The following is a 19,422-nucleotide window of genomic DNA, read 5'->3' as shown; positions in this document are numbered from 1 at the left end:
GTGCAAGGCCAAAGCTTCGTAGAAATTTACGGTATGGCATACGTTAACCACTCCGCCATACTGCCACCTATAGCAGGAGATTGGTGAATAATGCCATCAAATACAAAAAATAGGTCGGGGTACAGAATGGTGACACTGCCCTGAATCATACAAAATGGCAAGCCCCCAATCTAGGTAAGCAACTGAGTCTTCCAGATCGATGCAAAACAAGCAGAGGAAGACTTATTTCCGTCAAAAATAGGATTTGAATCCTAAGGGCAACCCCAGTGTATCCAATTCAACGTATCCTACTTATCCTACTAAATACGATATAGAAGGGAGCCAAACCCAAGCACATCAAAGCCACCCGAGGTCGAGCCATAATTTCCACCGCCGCCCTCAACACCGTCTGTGGAATTTGCATTCACCCAGTCACGGTAGGCATCGGTCCAATATGAGTCGAGGCGCTTTATCTGGCCGTAATGGGCAGAGAGGAGCTCAAATCCCGGGCGAACAGTTCCACGCGCGTTTTCTGAAATGACAGTCTGATATCCCTGGTAGCTTTTGTACACAGTGTAGGGCACGTCATAGCCGACATTGTACTTTCCGACATATTCGGCCCTAGATTCCTCAAGTCAATAATCGTCTCAATCCAGATTTGCTTTCTTAGGATACTGACGCATTGAGAATTTCGTTGCTGTATTCGGCGAAGAGATCATCTCCCTGGTTGAACGCCTGCTGTGCTATGACACCAAGAAGCACCATGTCCAGTGTCGAATGGCCCTGGTCTCGCCCAGCTTCTTGTCCCTGTGTCAGGACCTTGTTTGAGCCAGGTTCCGTGTAGTTGGCAATTGCAAAAACAGGGAGAGCCCCGTTTGAAAGGCCTGTGCGGACATAGTTCAACGCGTAGTCGTACATAGTCTGATTATCGGTGAAGATACCGATAGCGAGGAGAGAGGCGAGGTTACATTGATCCCAATTGGCGTAGTAGTGATAATGATCCTGACCGTTATGTTCTTCCATGAACCGCGTGTTCATTGGAGCGAATACATTCGTCAACATGGTCGCAGTAGCAGTCTTGTCACTGCTGGCCCAACCAGGATAGTCAGACATAAGCTCTGCCGCATTGGCCATCTGGTACCCATAGATACCAGAGGCCAGGAATTTGTCGCTGGTGCCGCCGATTTCTTTCAGTGTGACAGCCCATGAATTCAGAATATTGATCGCAGCGTCTGCATAGCTCTTGTCGTCGGAAATTTTCCAGCGTACGGCAAGTTGGTATGCGGCTGCGGTGTCTTTGTACAGGGATGGGTAGTTTTCCCCATTGACGCCGTTGTCGCCTCGATACACAATCTCTTTGGGGTTAGGCTGGTAGGATGACTGGGCATACGGGCTCGCAGTCAGTAAAGTCCACGTGGTATTCCAAGGTTCATCGCTCTTGACGACATGGTTCTTGATACGTTCGAAATCTTCTGCGGTGTGAAGCGCCCCAGGGTGAATAAAGGCCGTTGCAGACAACGAGAAGGCTAGAAAAGATAGAAGAGACAGAAAGGCGGGCATCTTGCGGGATGTGAAAGATTTGACTGAAAGTACAAATTCAAGCAAACAGCTTGATCACAGTGCGTATGACCAAATGTGCAGTGCTCACGCTTTGAATAAATAGTCGAGATTCCTCCGAGATCTAGCCGATTATCCCCACGCTAGGCAACCCCCTGGAGGTTATTACTCAAGCGCAAAAATGATTGGTATAGGAAGCTTGACCCTAGCACGGTTAATTTACGGTGAGGCCACATAAATGCGTCCATCATGCAGCGGCTGCAGAGACGGGCGACGGGTAAATGTCGAAAACTGTCCGGCCTGACGCGCGTCCACAGATCGTATCATTAATATACGTAGGTGTTCATTTACGAACCTTAATAGAAGGGTTCGCCAAGAGGTGTCTGAGACGTTAATCTAAGTGACCCTAGGTTCGATTTTGACCCCATCCCCCTGAGCTCAGATGTCTCGGGTCTCCCCTGAGCTACTGGCCCTTCATGGAGGATCTACCTAGGTAATGGTTTGATGTGACATAAAGATGACCCACTTTGTCATGTGTCTGATGATCTTTTTTATTAAAGCAACCGGCATCCGGGTGAATGAGCGGCATTGTACTCCGTACAACAACTCCGTACCCCTTTGGGCCCCGTATCCGTGATAGATAGATGTGGGGAAGTCCACGGGTGTTAGTGGGGCAGTGGGGGCCAAAAACGTGGCGGCCCGGGGAAAACCTTGGAAGCTGGCCCGGTGACGAAATGTTATTTTATGTTCGTGGACTCTATCTAGATATTTGACGTCTCTGCCAACTTGAGACAAAATGTATAAGAACGCAAATTTTGTCTTTTCCGTTTGTCGTGCTTTCCATAACTCACTTGAATTTAGATTTCCAGCATGCATTTCAACAAGATCGTCCCGTGTCTCACTTTGTTACATATATCGACCGGGTTGGCTGTGCCCCACCCACAGTCGTTCATCCATCCAGGAGCACTGCACACAAACAAGGATATCGAAAGAATAAAAAAGTACGTGAAAGCTGAAGCTCAACCATGGCTCCGTGCATGGCAGCACCTTGAGTCTTCGACATTGGCCCAAGCGACCTGGGTTGCAAAGCCTCACGAGATCCTTGTCCGCGGCACCAATGCCACATGGCAGCCTACCCTGCACAAAACTATGGCGATGCATACCGCGACGCTCATTCAGCGTATCAACTCTCGCTTCGTTGGCTCATAGGAGGTAATACTTCTTATGCCGACCACGCTGTTGAGATTCTGAATGGCTGGGGCTCGACACTACGTGATATCAACGGCACCGAAGACAAATTTCTCGCAGCAGGCCTATACGGATATCAATTTGCCAATGCAGCTGAGCTCCTCCGTGTCTATCCTGGATGGACAAAGGCCAATCAAACCATATTTGCCGGTATGCTGAACGATGTATTCGCGAAATACAACTTTGATTTTCTCGAGAATCACAACTACAAACCCAGTTTTTACTATGCCAATTGGGATTTGTGCAATATCGCCTCTCTAATGGCAATTGGAATTTTCAGTGATAACCGAACAATGTACGACTACGCTGCTCACTACTGGCAGTATGGCCTGCCCGATAGTAGTGTTGTCGTGAACGGGGCGCTACCGTACTTTTCCATTGCCAACTTCACGGAGGAGGATTCCGGCAAGCAGCTTATGGAAATTCAAGAATCTGGCCGTGATCAAGGCCATGCAACCCTGTGCATTGCCTTACTGGGAGTCATTGGACAGCAGGGGTGGAACCAAGGCCTTGACCTCTTCTCGACATACCAACACGAGATTCTCAATGCGTCAGGCCCTCCCTTCCTCCTAACCTTAAGGAAAACCGACTGATAATTTCTGCCATAGCGCCGAATATGTTGCTAAATACAACACCAACCACACTGTTCCCTATGTCCCTTACACTAGCTGGGAGGGACTGCTGAGTGCTGTGGCTAATAAGAGCCGCTCTAGTGTCCGGCCAGGATACGAGGCGGTTGCATCACACTATGCTCGTGTCAAGCATATGAATGCGTCATGGTCAATGAAATACCGGGATTATGTTAACCAGAATATCAGTGCGGGTGTTGAAGGTGGCGGTGGTGATTATGGCCCTAATTCTGGCGGTTACGACGCGTTCGGGCACGGTACTTTGCTGTACCGTATTGGACTAGACGTGTAGGAGTTCTTTTACGTAACTGCAAGAATGGATTCAACTTTTCTTTTATTTTGAATTCGTCCTGCCCCATCAAGTTTTCTCTGTCTTTCAATCTCTTCACCTGACCTTTAGCCTTCCGGTTGATATCAGTTGATATCGGTTTTTCCTTTTACACTGTCCCGGTCATCAATTGTTTCACGACACCTGACTTCTCAAAACCAATATTGTCGAAATTCAGTATGTTCAATATCAAGGCACGACTTCTCGCCCTCGGCCTGGTGGCGTCCCTAGGGGTAGCCGATACGGCTGGCTTGGGCCTTCGGAGAGGTCGGAGTGATATTCCCACAAAACGGCACCTTTGGGCCGATAACGCTCACACCCATCGTCTTTGCATTTCAGAACCCCGCCGCGATTGATCGACTCTACCCATATATCAGGTACGGCCTGTGGCCGGCGGATCTCCCAAATGGAAATAAAACACTATCCAGCAATCTCGTTAAAGAGCACCTACCCAATACAACGGGCCCTGTGTCATTCCTTCAGGCTAGCGTAGCAAACACTCTGAACACCGAGAATGAGTGGGAATTTGTCTGGAAAATGGACTGGACAAACTGCTCTACACCGGCGAATCGAACCACTTCCGACGATGAGCGTGGGCTGGTCGAAATGCCCGATGTCGCCTTGAGGAACTATTGGCTTGGCCATTCCATCCGCTTCACTACGAAAAAAGGGGGCAAACCAGCCCAATCTCACCGCTCTCACCGCCGGTGACAAGTGCGGTGACACCTCAGCCCTTGCGTTCAACGTGACGAAAACTCTGAGAGCCCAAGCAGGCTACTATGAAGGCAAAAAGTGCGCCGTTCTGGAGAGTCCGGCGCCTACTGCTGCTCCTTGTAAGGTTAGTATCGCGCCTGCGGCCGCCTCAAGCATCTCGTCTACCCTCACCGCAGGACAGTGCATTGCTCCTACCCCTGCCATAAGCTGCCCAGCCAAGAAGGGCGGGGCTGCTATCAATGAGGTGACTTCTCAGTTGAAATGGTGGGCTGCTGGTGTATTGCCTGTTGGGACGTTCTTCATTTAGATGAGACTCTGTTCATATTTCCGATCTCTTCGAGTATCTTACATGTATATTTTAAAAGCATTACTGTTTCAATGAAATTGAATTTTCAATATTGCTATATTTTGTAATCTCAAGAATGGGGCGAACATAGGGTCACATTCGCCTTGAATTGAGGGAGTCCTTCACCAAATCAGTGTTGTTAGCTTTTTCGGAAACTCCACGCCGCAGCCGGCTCTTAATCTATAATATGCCAATATGCCACTAATCTTCCTAGCCGCAGGCCTTGCGATACCGGAGTCTTTCGTGGATCACAGGCAGATAGACGGAGATCTCCGGTCACTCCAGAGTCTGACCTGGATCATAGTAGACTTGTGGCTTGCCAAGAGTCATGTAAAGCTTCAGTAGGGTAGTAACCTTGGAATTCGATTGGTTGGTACCACGGGCCCAGTTGGACCCCGTAGGGCTGCATACGCGAGGAGGACTTAGGAGTGTTTTGTGGGGGCGTGTGTCGGCTTCGTACTCAAACAAGCTTAGTTCTGCGACCTTACTCCAGTAGCGATCGTGGTAATGTCTTGGCCCCACAGGCAGCGATTTAAATAACGCGCGTGAGGCTGAGATCTACTCGTACGAGTGGTAGTTTTTACGTTACCGAAGTTGCCGATAGCCTTCCGAGTATATATTGTAGCCCTGCCTACCTAGGTAGGTAGGTATGGAACTGCTTTTGGGGGCGAAAAGCGGGGCAAACCTTGGTAATCTTACTTAACATGGCCAATCAGCATCAGGCATAAACGCCTGCAGATTCCTATCACACTTGCCGGTCCGGTTCACCAATTGGACATCGCAACTAAAGTACGGGTGGAGATCCGCCCAGGTACAGGGCTGCTTCGAAATCGGCTTCCAAGGTTAGCATGGAGTTGGAGCGTAGCCGAGATTTGCGAGAGGCTGATGCCAAGGCTGAAATTTGAGCTTGGGCTGGCATTGTGCAGGGTTTGTGATGGACACTTGGTCCATCGGGCACATTTAGTGCCTTGGCATGCTTCCAAGGTTACAAGTGAAAGCTGCATACGAGTGTATCCGGCCCTTCCACACCATCCTTCCTATTTGGGTCTATCAAATGCAGTACTACTACTGTCTAGAAATGAATACTTGGGTACTCCAGGCTCTTTCTACTAAAGAACGACTATGAAGAATACGGGAAGGCTGCCCTTTTGCTTTTTATTAGATACATACATGACACTCGCAATCTCTCATACTAGTAGACATAACGGAAATTTGGGTTCTCGCGGTCCGTAAGGTCCTGGAAAGCCAGGTCGTGAGATATTTCACTTGACGCCTGTTCCTTTGAACGGTTCCTAGCCATGATGATCAGACGGCTTAAGACAACAATAGCAATATAGACCGCATAAATTATTATATGTGCCAAGAAGCCATGCAGATAGCGGGGAGCGTCTTCATCCCGGAATATCTGAGGTGCAATCAGATTACCAACTGACCAGCCAATGAAGAGCAGAGTCATAGTAAAGCTCTTCTTTGATTGTCCAGCAATATTTCGAGTGATAAGGGAGATGATCATGTTGCCTTGTGCGGGGAAAAATTGCGTGCAATAGAACGCGATCAGCAACCCCCCTGCGTTCGACGGAGTCGGAGTAACGACCAGGATGACAATTGTGCCGATAATTGACGGTATTGTATATAACTGTTTTTGGATAAGTCACTGGAACATTCAGTTATGGGTTGGCACGGTTGCTTACTATCATCACAAGGCACGTTTGCTGGAATCGTTGGGATGCCCACGCAGATCCAATCATGACTATTATGCTCCAGGCTCCCTGGGCGATATTGAGAAGCTGTGTTTGAAGAAGCGTAAAGCCAAACTTTTGGATGATGAGATTAGAAAATACTCCAAGGCCACCAATAACCAAGTTAGCAACCAGAATGAGCATGACACAGCACCAAACTAGGGGATCTTTGAGGGCTTCGACCACCTGGTATTTCTTATACTCTTTATTCTCAATGCCCGTCTCGTTGTGTCGAACTCGTTCAACCATCAGACGTTTGTCATCCTCGGAAAAGCATTTGGCAGAGAGAGGACTATCTGGAAGGAAAATGCCGACAACGACCGACCAGAGGCACGTAAAGAGACCGAGCACCAGAAACAGAAGTTGCCAATTTTTGATTGGGCCGTTCGTGAAATGGGAGACGCCAAAGCCTAGAAGGCCTCCGATCTGAAAGAGTTAGCAAGGTCATAGAGAAATAGGAAAACACCACATACAATTAGCTGCACTCCACTCATACAATACCAAATCGAGTTCAAGACAGATTGTTCTTCTCTCTTATACCACATTCCCGTCCTGTGTGGAAATTAGCTCACCACTTAATCAAAGGAAATACTGAGAGCACATACACTAGCATCATTGCTGGCTGAACACAGCTCTCAAAGAATCCTAGCAAAAAGCGGACAGCCATGAGAGACGCAAAGTTCGTTGATGCCGCTGAGCATGCCACAACAGCTCCCCAAATGAAAATATTGATAGTGAGTATCTTCGCCACGGGGAACTTCTGCAGAAGCAAGTTTTGGGGATATTCCCCACAGAGGATGCCAATGTATAGGATGGTCCCTAACCATGAATACTGAGTAGTATGCATTAGCTACGGGTAGACAGAAATGGTACTGGGTATGAAGGACTCACTTGTTGGCCCACGAGGTGGGCATCGTCTTTGATACCCATGATGGATGCATAGTTCAAGATGCCTTTGTCTAAAGATTGACAGAAGTAGGTGATGACCTGGATGACAAGGACACGACGTGTGATCATCCAGAAAAGTCGTCGATCAGTGGCAGCATCCATTTGAATCCCAGGAGCAGTCATGTAGGGGTCCTTCTTCTCGTTGCCATCGTCGGTGTTTGTAGCATCCAAGTTCGATTTCGTCTCCTCATGCTCGACAGTTGTCGCCATTTCGCTTTCTTTGTAGGCCATAATGCGCAATGAAGTAGCTTAGGACTCGAGATGAATAAATTAAATTTCTAGTATTCGGATGAATCCAGATATCTATACCCCATATGATTTCCGTTGGGAATCTGATTAGCCGACACTTTGCCCCCATTTGCCAAAACGGCCTACGGAGGGAGCGCCGGACATTCTCCGACTTAATAGAACAAATAATCCACTAATCCCATTTTGGGCTAAATCACCCGAGATCTCATCTCTAAGAAGATCCTTACTTCTTACATCCTATACAGTCAGTAGTAATTGATAGGAACCGGAGTTGCTCCAGCACTTTCCCCGTTCTCCGGGGATTGTTCAACACATGCCAAAAGGAAAAGTCCCATTCAAGCTAATGCATAATAAATTGTAATTCCTACTAACTCTCAGCACAAGACCCATTAAACTTCAACCATGGCATCTACCTCGTTGATTCACACATACGATAGTCCTCCGGATCTTTTGATCAATCCAGATTTCATCGTTCATGTGCAGCCAAAAACAGAACACACCGAAAATCCATGGTCTCCAGTCGTCGCATATGCCGTTGACGTGGCGAATGCGAGCACCATTCGCAATGACTTCAATTATCACTCCGTCGCAGTGGCGTCCTTCGACTTCGACGGACCTGTTAGGGTCAAGGTCACGTATACGCTAGGCTCAGTCGACTTAGCAGCGATCCGACCAGCCTCACGAGGCATCACCACTGAGTTGCGAGATAACATAATCACTTTCACTTTGGATCGCGCTCAAGACGTGATGCTCGAACTGAATGGCAATAAGTGGAAAGCCCTCCATTTACTCACAAACACGGTTGATCCACACGCCCCCAGCGAGGATACCGAAGACGTCTGGTACTTTGGACCAGGGTTAAATCAGGGATCGGCGTACTTGAAGATCACCGACGGGGTCAATCTCATGATACCGTCAGGTACAACCGTGTACATCGCCGGTGGAGCTTTCGTCACCTTCCGGCTGAACTTTGTTGGTGTCTCCAACAGTTCCGTGCGAGGGCACGGCTTTATACTCGGTCCAAAGGGTGGATACATCCATCGAGAACACGGTGGTGCAATACATATGAGCCAAGCGAGTAATATTCGTGTGGAAGGTGTCACGTCCTTGGGAGCAAACGGATTCAGTCTCTCCGCAGGAGAATGTACGAACGTGCATGTCAATAGATATCGCTCGTTCTCATCTTCTGGCAACGGAGATGGAGTGGATTTCTTCTGTTCGTCCGATATCATGATCGAAAATTGCTTTTTGCGCAACTCCGACGATACCATTGCGCTCTATTCTCACCGCTGGGACTGGTATGGTAATTCTAGCAACATCACAATTCAAAATTGCGTTTTGCTTCCCGACATAGCTCACGCTATCATGATCGGTACGCATGGCAATTGCGAAAATCCGGAGACGACCAGCAATGTCACGATTCGGAATATTGATATCTTGGATCAAGAGGAGAACCAGTTGTGGTACCAAGGATGTATCGCTATCAACGCTGCCGATTCGAACCTAATCCAAGATGTCAATATAGAGGATGTCCGAGTGGAAAGGATCACCTGCGGCCAACTTTTTAATATCCGAGTGATGCAAAATGAGATGTGGACTACTGGCCCTGGGCGAGCGATTCGAAATGTGACTTTCAAAGACATTTCTTTGTGCACGCGAGTCTCCAGAACAATTAATCCGTCCCTCATTTTGGGTTATAATGAGGCCCGGCAGGTCGAGGATATTACTTTCGAGAACCTCAAGATCGATGACCAGGTGATTCACGACCAGATGGAGAAGCCCAGATGGTACATGGTCTCGGACTTTGTTCCTTTGTTTGCCAATGAGCATGTCAAAAACGTCAAGTTCATCGCGTCATGAATTATAGCTTGTTATCAAGGATTCTTTAGCCTCATAGAAGTATTGAAACGTAGATCGTGTAGTTTAGTGTGAAATCAACTCATCCAAGACTCCATGGCTTCCTAGAATAATACAACCTCTCTCTATTGCCTGCTCCGGCGGATGAACAATATTAAATTCGGTCCATTTTTGAGTATGGTGTCGGTTAGAAAAGTTATGGGACGTGCTGATTATCCGAATAGGGCCAATGACAGACTCTGGTAAACATTGAGTGTGTCCCTTTAACTACCCTATACTGGCTTAATTAGTATCTAGATGCCACACAAAGCTAGCCTCCATCAGTTATCAAATAGGTACTATAAAAATGAGTTTGGCCTCAACATTCCATGCTAATTGAAACTGTGTAGGGATCCGTAGTAGATTCGTTGGCACCAATTTCCTAGGTTAATCAATGCCTGGGCATGTGTCAGAGATCTAAACGTGTTCCGATCTGCATACAGCGAGCCGCTCTACTTGATATGCTGGACACTATCACCCCCCAGAGCCGATTGCCTGGTCTCTACATGGCGGGTGAAGTCCCGGAACAATCCCCGGTACTACGAACCCCCCCCCCGGAGGCCAAGATTGTCCACAAGAACACAAGAATCAACAAGCCAGTTTAAATGGCCAGGTTCAAGTATCTTAATTTGATCTTCTTTCTTGAATATTCGATATAAAGGTTACTACGTTGAATCGACCTATTTCCGCTCAGGTCTTTCCAAAAATGCATCTTGATAACAACGCCATCACTGTATGTTTGAGCCCAATACGTTCCTCCCGTATATTCTTGCTGACCTTTTTACAAGGAGCACATTACGAAGCGGACAAGTCCAGAATTATGGGACTCCAATCGCGTGAATGGTTTCAAGAGCACGGCCCAGCCATCGCCAGAGCAGGTGACAAAGGCACTTTTCTCAGAATCTGTCGAGGCGAAGCTATGGACTGTGGCTGCTCATGCACTGAGTAGCGTAAGAACCTTACCCAGCAAATCTTCCAATAAACCAAAGCTAACCTGCACATGTATGTTTAGTCCAACCCGCCCGTGCTCTATCCGGAATATACCGACGATAGGGGCCAATATGTCTACCGAACCCTTGATTTCTGGACATCGGGCTTCTTTCCGGGATCCCTTTATCTTCTGCTCGAGCGGTCGACTCGTTATAATCGAAATGCACGTCTACCTGAACCTGTCGACAACAACCCCGAGATAAAGACCTCACCCACTCCTACTCGAGCACCTATGTCGGTGGTGGACGGCCAATCTTCATCAGAACGCACTAAAGCGCGATACACATGATGTCGGGTTTATGATCGCACCGTGGGCTATGAAAGCCTGGGAGCTGAAGCGGGACCCAGCTGCGTTTAACAGTTTGGTCATGGCTGCGCACTCGCTCGCGAGTCGGTTCAACGCTGTCACGCAGTGTTTGCGCAGCTGGGACATCTGCGTTACCAATCGGTATAAGTTCACTGATCCATCGTTGGATTTCTTGGTGATCATTGATAATATGCTCAACCTCGATCTCCTTTTCTGGGCCGCAAAGGAGACTTCGAATTCCGCTTTATATGAAATTGCACTGGCGCATGCGCGCACGACACAAAAACACCATATCAGGAAAGACAACAGTACATTCCATGTCGTGAACCTTGATGTGGAGACCGGCAATGTCAAATCTCGATTCACAAACCAGGGCTATAGTGACAACAGTTGCTGGACTCGTGGACAGGCATGGGGGATTTTGGGGTTCATGCAGACCTTCCATTGGACTCGGGATATGTCGTTCCTGGACACAGCCAAAGACCTGGCAGACTACTTTATTGCGCATTTGCCGGCTGATGGAGTACCTTACTGGGATTTCAATGCGCCAGTGACAGAAGCGTGTCCCCGCGATACGTCTGCAGCTATGATCGCCGCTTGTGGCATGCTTCTCATTTACAAAGAGCTTATGGGTAGCCACGGGGCGAACCACTACCTCCGTCAAGCAATAAAGCTAGTCAATCGGGTTGTTGACAAGTTCATGGACCATGAACCTCTTCGGTTTGAGGCTAAACCCCCTGCATCGCGAGTTTCAGTCTATCCAGATGGCTGTATCCATGAGGAAGACGGGGACGGCTTCGATATTCTGCACACTGTGCATGATATTAGCACGGTGTCAAAAGCGTGTGAGACTATTCTGGGCGGTGCCACCATCAATAACTACGAGTTCGCGCCAAGAAGGTGGTCAAACCACGGGCTGGTTTATGCGGATTATTACTTTTTGCTTTTTGGCAACTTGATTCTTGAGATGGGGCTTGACGATCCTAGCGTGATGATAATTCAATAGATGGAGGGAGTCGGAGTTGTGCTTGACACTCGTCGTCTTTTCAAAACGTCAATCTACTAGAAGATACACAATGATACATTTGATTGAAGAACATACGTACATTAGTATTAATGCTTTCGCCCATTGATGTTGTCGGTCGTCGGGAAATTCCTTGAGCCATTGTCTGGGTCCTGGCTCGTAACATGTACTGCACCATAGCGACTTATCCTCTGGCCGGGGTTAGGGGTCGGATTGAAAACTTGCGCGAGGTCCGCTTGAAGATTGAGGTCATTTCCAAATGCCGCATTGGCATCTTGCCATACATCAAGACCCGGATCTTGTGACTGCATATTCAATTGGGGGTTCGCCTCATAAACACCAGATTGCCCATATACGGAGATCTGGTCTGATGCAGAAAAAATAGGAAAGCCTTGCTGGAAAGACGGTGGGAGTGGTGGGAAAGCCAGGCTAAATGGATCCAGACCATACGACTCTTGGGGCGACTGTCTTCTCATGTCTCCAGCATGATGCTCTTTATTGGAAGCTCCGGACGTGTGTATACCAGGCTGAAATGGCGAGGTGCTGGGAGGAAGTAGTGCTGCAGGCTGGCCCTGGCTTTCGTCCCAATATGCGGTTTCCCTGATATCTAGACTCGGGCGACGGGCAGCACTAGAGTCGTTTTGGGCATTTATGAGTCGCTTCGCAAACGTCGAGGCCAGGTTGTCGCCTATTGAGCCTGTAGTATCTTTTTTCCCGGTCCATCGCTGGGAGATCTCGAGAAGGCTCGCAACCAAGATATCGAGAGCAGATGCAACAGTGACTTGGTTGTATCTTGCATGGGCCAGGAGCATTCTCCCGGCAATAAAAAGACAGAAAGAAAATTGAGGGTTGGTAAAGATGGGCGATAATGAGAGGAATTGTTGCCCAATAGTAGCAATCTCGGATGCAGCCTCTAGGCATGTTTCTGCAGATGATGTAGATGGCAGCTTGATTGAGCAATTTTGCCAGTGCGGGGGTGGATAGGCAATTGCTTGGTGCAATAGAATGACCGCGGTATTATGTGTGATATGCGCCAGTGTCAGGTTCGGGTCCATGACCCCGTCGGAATTCAGCACGGATGCCTCTCTCCACCTCCGGGGCAGGTACAGTTTCCACCTAGAGGGTATCATGACGTTAGTACGCCACACGCGCAAATTGAAGCTACAGAACGAACTGGATGAGTCGCAAATCCAACTCTTTGAATTTCATCATCCAAATCCGAGCTTTCTCGGCATCTGCAACAATGAACGCATGGTCGAGGAAGAAATTAGTGACCAGCGTAAGTGATTCAGTAGCCTCAATATTGTACGCAAATCCACCTATTGAGAGGTCGTCATCCGAGCTTGTCGACACTCCACTGCCACTTAGAAGCGATGAGGATGCTGCGGTATCCTTTGAATCCGAGATGCCGAAGAAAGGCGCGCAAATCTCGGTTTCCTTCTCCCAGACCGCTCCCTCACAGGGAAGGCGACGTTTCAAACCGGCGCTGTCCAGGCTTACCTCCCGGCCTGTAGATACACTACAGAAGCGATCCATCAAGAACACAGCCCAAAGGATTCGCCGACGCTCCTCCGCTTCGCTCCAAGACCTTGACGGAGGCAGGAAAACCATACGCCGAATCAACGACTCACCCGAATTGGTTGGACGGTATAAAACGTCTTCCTCGACCCCGAGTTGAAGTTGATTTACCGCGCCGATAGCACTGCCGACGATAGACCATGACGAAGGTCCGCATCCTCGTTCAATCTGCGGAATGAGAGGAATTAGTTGACTAGAGGGACCGAACGGTCTTTTTATGCGACTCACTGTTTCAAATGCAATGATTATTAGTGCCTGCAAGTTCTCGACCGAGTAACAATCGGTGCTGGCCAGTATCACCCTTTTTCTGCTCTTCTCTGCGACAGATGCCTTCGTTTCTGCGTCACGTAATTCTTTGCTCTTGGAGAAACGTACACATACAGCGATGATTGCGTGAAGGATGCAGGAAATACGAGGACGCTCGTCTGGAGATTGCATGCGCTCCCAAAACCTTCTCACGTGAAGAATTGGTATCCAGGGGTGTATATTAACAAAGTAGAAGCCCACGAGCTCCGTCATAATCTCGGTCGAAAGAAGACCGTCGGCGTCGCCATCCATGCTGCCTGGGACGAAGGGCGTAGTAGTCACCGTGCAGCGTCGTCTCTTTGCTGGACGCGGAGCTGACTCCGCACTCGCGTGGACTTGTTCTTCGTCCCTTCTGGTCTACTGACGATAATGTGCGAAGCAAAGCGGACTTGAGCTCATCTCGTCGCCTAGCCAGATCTTCAATATTGGTAGATCGCTCGTTTGACGCTGATAGAGCCCCATTCGGATACATAGTCTTCCACATCTGTTGCCAGAGTAACTCCTGACCGAGGAACATGTTCTCGAGAGTTTCAACGCGGCGATAAAGTTGGTCCATTGCGCCAGTGCGGAGGCCCGGCTTCGTGCGACGCTCATCATAGACGCAGTCGGCGCCGGAGCGGGCGCATTCTACACAAGGTTGGGTCCGGCTGCAGCGGGATTTTTTCCTTCGGCAAAGCTGGCAAGCGGGTAGATCCTCATGTAACTTTGATGCATCCTGTGGCTCTTGGCCATTGGCCTCGCTCTCGGTATGGGTCGATGGGGGTGGCATCGAAAGTCTCTCAAGTCCAACACCTATTGCAATATTAACGAACAGTGCAGATGGAAACTTCTACAGCATCAAGAGACCTATTGTTTAACTCGAGCGACTTCACCGTTAAAGGGTGGGGTACGGCAAACGCACGAAGACACGTGTTCTCGGCTGGAGAAGAAACCCCATGGGGAAAGTAAGTTCGCGCACCTGCACAAAAGTGATCATCGCCATTCATCCGTTAGAAAGGGGACCGGGGGAAGCGGAGCAACGGGCAACGGACAACGTTACTCCGGATTCCTCGCACTATCGCAGCCTCATTAATGTAGTAGGCTATTGGTGAAAAAGTCTTGGACATGCATATAAAAAGGCTTAGAAAGGATCAGTAAATTGTGACTTCGGCGATCTCTTAACAATAAGCCGACACATCTAAACGTGAAAATCTGCTTAACTTACCCTTACTACGAGTATATATATCCTAAATATACATAGAACAGTCCATTTCAGAAACTAAGCCTTTTTGGCCCTTTTCTCTGTCTACCCAACAATATGAGAAGAGGAGAAAATAAATATATAACCAGACATCTAAAAAGACCACTAAGAAGACATAAGAAGACTATCAGAGAACATTGAAGTAAGAAGACAACCAAGAAGATTCAAAATTACGGCCGCATACGCGACTATTCTTGAGATATATTTCATAAATAAAAAGGACGTACATTTTGCATACTCAATCCCGCTACTTTTGCACCACAATAACAATAGGTCTCCATTCCTATAGCCTTGGCCAATTTCTTCATGACCTATACGGCTACAAAATCCTTTAGATAACGGCTTGTATCCCTCATAGGCTGACTGAGTTAATCTATATCACGGGAACGATGAAAAGAGGCTATCGTATGGTGGGAAAGAAACCTTGTGAGAACACTCGAATTTTATTTCAAATGTCTTTGTTTATGTAGGTATATTCTTTCTTCTTGTTATAACCTTTAAAAAGGACAAGTACCACACGGCAGTAGACTAATCATATAAGAGTGTGGCAAAAACCACAGATCATACAGGGCATTCTACTAGTAGGACTTCACTAGTAACCATGATACTTCTTTGTGTAAGTCTCGATAGAGTTGTGAGACTCATCAGGAATCCAGTGGAGAACACTCAGCACTAAGGGTCCTCGAGCTACAAAGTGCAGTGAGAAAGAGGTACAGAAGCGGCAAATTTTTGGAAGTCGAGGTCATTAAAATAGGAGGAGCATGTTCTCAGATCTATCACTTTTCTTTTTTTGGTGTAGGCAAAGTCCTCGAGCAAGTTATACCGCCTGAGGCAGAAACTTTGGAAATCACGTGTACCTGACTAACCCCGCCAATCAGAGGGCGACCCCCGTAGAACCTCACCCATTGTGGTCTTTCTTGCTTCGAATCTTTGTTTTAGTCTCTTCACATATCTTGCACTTCTACACCTATTCCCATCTTTTTCAGACTTTCCCACCTAAAATTATTTGTGTGTTGAAATCTGGGCGTGCACTCAAGGCACCTTTTCCTCTCTCTGCCTCTTGTCGCGGAAAGACCTAGTGCATGCCGCCTCGTCATATCCACAAAAACACCCGTCCCTTCTTCCCACCTCTTCCACAGGAAATCCTCTTTCCACCACTGCTTCTACCGTGGTGATCACCGAGTGTCGAACCCTTTGATTGAACCGGGTCCAGAGGGGTTTCAAATACTTTTTTTTTCTAATCCTTTCTTCAGCTCTTTTTTCCTTCTTTTTTCTCTTCCCACCCCACATCCTTCATTTCTTTGCACATCATGGACGCCCGTCAGGTGTTGCAGAGTACCCTTGCGCCAGATGCGGCTGAGCGTAGCAATGCCGAACAGCAACTCGCCCATGCCGCAGAGGTTGACTTCGTATGTGTCTCCCCTTTACCCCCTCTCGTCCTACCACAAGTCATGAAAGATTTCCCCTAGGATCCCAAATGCTGATACTTCTGTCGCCCGATAGGCCGCCTACCTCGTTACCCTCGGCCAGGAGCTCGCTAATGAGAGCAGCCCCGCTCACATCCGTGTCGCTGCCGGTATCGCTTTGAAGAACGCTTTCACTTTCCGGGATCAGGCCAAGTTGCGCGAAGTGCAGCTCCGATGGGCCCAGAGCATCAACGCCGAGACCAAGACACAGGTCAAACAGCTTGCACTCAAGACCCTGCATTCACCCGATGCTCGCGCTGGAAATGCCGCCGCCACACTGATTGTTTCCATCGCCGCTATCGAGTTGCCGCGTGGTGAGTGGGCCGACTTGATGGGCATTCTTGTCCAAAATGTCGCCAGTGGAAACGACGCGTTGAAGCAGTCTTCTCTCACTACCATCGGTTACATCTGCGAGTCGCAAGATCCCGATCTTCGCGCCAGCCTGACACAACACTCCAATGCTATCCTTACTGCGGTCGTCCAGGGTGCTCGGCGCGAGGAGCCGAACATGGATGTCCGTTACGCTGCTATCGCCGCTCTCAGTGATGCCGTGGATTTCGTGCGAACCAACATGGACAACGAGGGAGAGCGCAACTACATTATGCAGGTCGTCTGCGAGGCCACCCAGGCCGATGAGGTCCGTGTACAGGCTGCTGCATTCGGTTGCTTGAACCGCATCATGGGATCCTACTACGACAAGATGCGCTTCTACATGGAGAAGGCCCTGTTTGGCCTGAGCATCATGGGCATGAAGAGCGAGGAGGAGGAAGTCGCCAAGCTCGCTATTGAGTTCTGGTGTACTGTTTGCGAAGAGGAGATTGCCATCGAGGATGACAACGTTGAGGTATGTGCTAAGCGCACGAGCCCGAGTAGCTTTGGCCGTTTACTGACGTTATGTTTCTTATAGGCTCAGCAAGAGGGTGTTGAGGCTCGTCCTTTCTTCGGATTTGCTCGCGTCGCTACCCGCGAGGTTGTTCCTGTCTTGCTGCAATCTATGTGCCGACAGGACGAGGATGCTGGCGACGATGAGTACAATGTCTCCCGCGCTGCTTACCAGGCTATGCAGCTTTACGCCCAGTGTGTGCAGGGTGATGTCATCCAGCCCGTCGTGACTTTCGTCGAGGAGAACATCCGCAACGAGGACTGGCACCGTCGTGATGCCGCTGTCGCTGCTTTCGGCGCTATTATGGAAGGCCCCGAACCTAGCGTTCTGGAGCCTCTGATCAAACAAGCCTTGTCTGTTTTGCTTGGCATGATGGAGGATAGCTCCATCCCCGTCCGGGACTCCACTGCCTACGCCCTGGGTCGCGTGTGCGACTGCTGCCCCGAGGTTCTAGACCCCGAGGTCCACCTTCAGCCGCTTATCTCGTGTCTGTTCAACGGCCTCGCCAACTCCCCCAAGATTGCCAGCTCCTGCTGCTGGGCTCTTATGAACGTCGCAGACCGATTCGCTGGTGACGATGGCTCGCAGACCAACCCTCTGTCGAAGCACTTTGAGGACAGTGTGAAGTCCCTACTGACTGTGACCGAGCGGTATGTTTTCCTAAGTGATATCATTTTGATTACTTTTATCTAACGACCGTACAGACAAGACGCCGATAATCAGCTCCGTACCGCTGGATACGAAGTTCTCAACTCCTTTGTTATGAACTCTGCCAATGACAGCCTGCCCATGGTTGCAACTCTTTCGGATGTTATTATCCAGCGTCTTGAGCACACTATTCCTATGCAGCAGCAGGTCGTTAGCGCCGAGGACCGTATTCTCCTGGAGGAGATGCAGACTAGCTTGATCAGTGTCATTCTGGCCATCGTCCAGCGCTTCGAGGGCGAGATCAAGCCTCAGGCTGACCGTATTATGAGCGTGTTGCTTCAGGTTCTAACTACCGTTGGCGCCAAGTCGAGCGTGCCGGATGTCGTCTTTGCCACTGTTGGTGCTATTGCCAGTGCTCTTGAGGACGATTTCATCAAGTACATGGAGTCATTCAGCCCATTCCTGTATAACGCCCTGGGCAACCAGGAAGAGCCCGGTCTCTGCTCTATGGCCATCGGCTTGGTCAGTGACATTGCTCGTGCTTTGAACGAGAAGGTCCAGCCTTACTGCGACACCTTCATGAACCTCCTACTCAAGACTCTCCAGGTGAGATTGTTTCTCTCAGATATACCGTGGTTGACGTCCAATGCTGATCTCTCAAACAGACTTCCACCAACCAGCTCAAGCCTGCTATTCTTGAGACCTTCGGCGATATTGCCCAGGCCATCGGAACTAACTTTGATACGTACTTGGCGGTCGTTGGCCAGGTTCTCCAGCAAGCCTCCAGCGTCACCACCAGCGCCGACCTCCCATACGACATGGTGGATTACATTGTTTCTCTCCGTGAAGGCATCATGGATGCCTGGGGTGGTATTCTTCTGTCCTACAAGGGCACTCCTTCGAGTACGTTGCTCTTTACTCTCCACATAGATCCGACGTCAGCATGCTAATTAGATCGCAGTCACCCAACTCCAGCCTTTCATCGGGTCTATCTTCCAGCTTCTTCACATTATCTCCCAGGAGAGCAACCGCAGCGAAGGTCTGATGCGGTCTTCCATGGGTGTTATTGGGTATGTCTTCACCGCTTCTAGTTTCGATTTCATATACTAACTATTCACCAGTGATCTTGCTGATGCCTTCCCCAACGGCGAGCTCGCTGCCTACTTCCGCAACGACTGGGTCACCGCTCTCGTGAGAGAGACTCGCACAACCAGACAGTACAGCGAGCGCACAATTGAGACTGCCCGCTGGACCCGTGAGCAGGTCAAGCGCCAGATAAACATGGGTGCTGGCATGTCGTAAAGCCGCCGCTATGTCTCACGCGGTTGATTACAAGTGCTTCTGGTC

General features: G+C 49.1%; 7 protein-coding genes across 7 annotated transcripts; 4 read left to right on the top strand and 3 right to left on the bottom strand.

The window, feature by feature from the left end:
* Nucleotides 1–299: 299 nt before the first annotated feature.
* N7519_001351 (putative GPI anchored protein) lies at nt 300–1,539 on the bottom strand (the record flags this gene model as incomplete). Its single annotated transcript, XM_057288129.1, has 2 exons — nt 300–600; nt 659–1,539. 2 exons carry the CDS (start codon nt 1,537–1,539, stop codon nt 300–302), a joined length of 1,182 nt encoding a protein of 393 aa, XP_057154212.1.
* Nucleotides 1,540–2,660: 1,121 nt separating this feature from the next.
* N7519_001350 (exopolysaccharide inner membrane protein-like protein) lies at nt 2,661–4,762 on the top strand (the record flags this gene model as incomplete). Its single annotated transcript, XM_057288128.1, has 3 exons — nt 2,661–3,334; nt 3,393–3,670; nt 4,473–4,762. 3 exons carry the CDS (start codon nt 2,661–2,663, stop codon nt 4,760–4,762), a joined length of 1,242 nt encoding a protein of 413 aa, XP_057154211.1.
* A 1,231-nt stretch (nt 4,763–5,993) lies between these two features.
* Nucleotides 5,994–7,719, bottom strand: N7519_001349 (putative MFS transporter; the record flags this gene model as incomplete). Its single annotated transcript, XM_057288127.1, has 5 exons — nt 5,994–6,437; nt 6,493–6,966; nt 7,014–7,092; nt 7,146–7,372; nt 7,432–7,719. The coding sequence occupies 5 exons, from the start codon at nt 7,717–7,719 to the stop codon at nt 5,994–5,996; spliced, it is 1,512 nt and encodes a 503-aa protein (XP_057154210.1).
* A 420-nt stretch (nt 7,720–8,139) lies between these two features.
* N7519_001348 (uncharacterized protein) lies at nt 8,140–9,597 on the top strand (the record flags this gene model as incomplete). Its single annotated transcript, XM_057288126.1, has 1 exon — nt 8,140–9,597. The coding sequence occupies one exon, from the start codon at nt 8,140–8,142 to the stop codon at nt 9,595–9,597; it is 1,458 nt and encodes a 485-aa protein (XP_057154209.1).
* A 742-nt stretch (nt 9,598–10,339) lies between these two features.
* On the top strand, nt 10,340–11,936 carry N7519_001347 (glycoside hydrolase family 88 protein; the record flags this gene model as incomplete). Its single annotated transcript, XM_057288125.1, has 4 exons — nt 10,340–10,366; nt 10,422–10,583; nt 10,646–10,764; nt 10,829–11,936. The coding sequence occupies 4 exons, from the start codon at nt 10,340–10,342 to the stop codon at nt 11,934–11,936; spliced, it is 1,416 nt and encodes a 471-aa protein (XP_057154208.1).
* Nucleotides 11,937–12,043: 107 nt separating this feature from the next.
* N7519_001346 (uncharacterized protein) lies at nt 12,044–14,607 on the bottom strand (the record flags this gene model as incomplete). The annotated part of the gene is given in 4 exon segments (XM_057288124.1): nt 12,044–13,070; nt 13,129–13,700; nt 13,761–14,190; nt 14,204–14,607. The coding sequence occupies 4 exon segments, from the start codon at nt 14,605–14,607 to the stop codon at nt 12,044–12,046; spliced, it is 2,433 nt and encodes an 810-aa protein (XP_057154207.1).
* Nucleotides 14,608–16,388: 1,781 nt separating this feature from the next.
* Nucleotides 16,389–19,377, top strand: N7519_001345 (karyopherin beta; the record flags this gene model as incomplete). The annotated part of the gene is made up of 7 exons (XM_057288123.1): nt 16,389–16,487; nt 16,582–17,388; nt 17,452–18,077; nt 18,132–18,681; nt 18,741–18,978; nt 19,037–19,145; nt 19,197–19,377. The coding sequence occupies 7 exons, from the start codon at nt 16,389–16,391 to the stop codon at nt 19,375–19,377; spliced, it is 2,610 nt and encodes an 869-aa protein (XP_057154206.1).
* Between the last annotated feature and the right edge of the window lie 45 nt (nt 19,378–19,422).

The sequence above is a fragment of the Penicillium mononematosum genome (genome assembly GCF_028829835.1).
Source record: "Penicillium mononematosum strain IBT 11891 chromosome Unknown utg000001l:1.0-4488741.0:1.0-4491989.0, whole genome shotgun sequence".
Lineage (NCBI taxonomy): Eukaryota > Fungi > Ascomycota > Eurotiomycetes > Eurotiales > Aspergillaceae > Penicillium > Penicillium mononematosum.
Note: the sequence above shows the minus strand (reverse complement) of the source record. Positions and strands in the feature narration are given on the sequence as shown.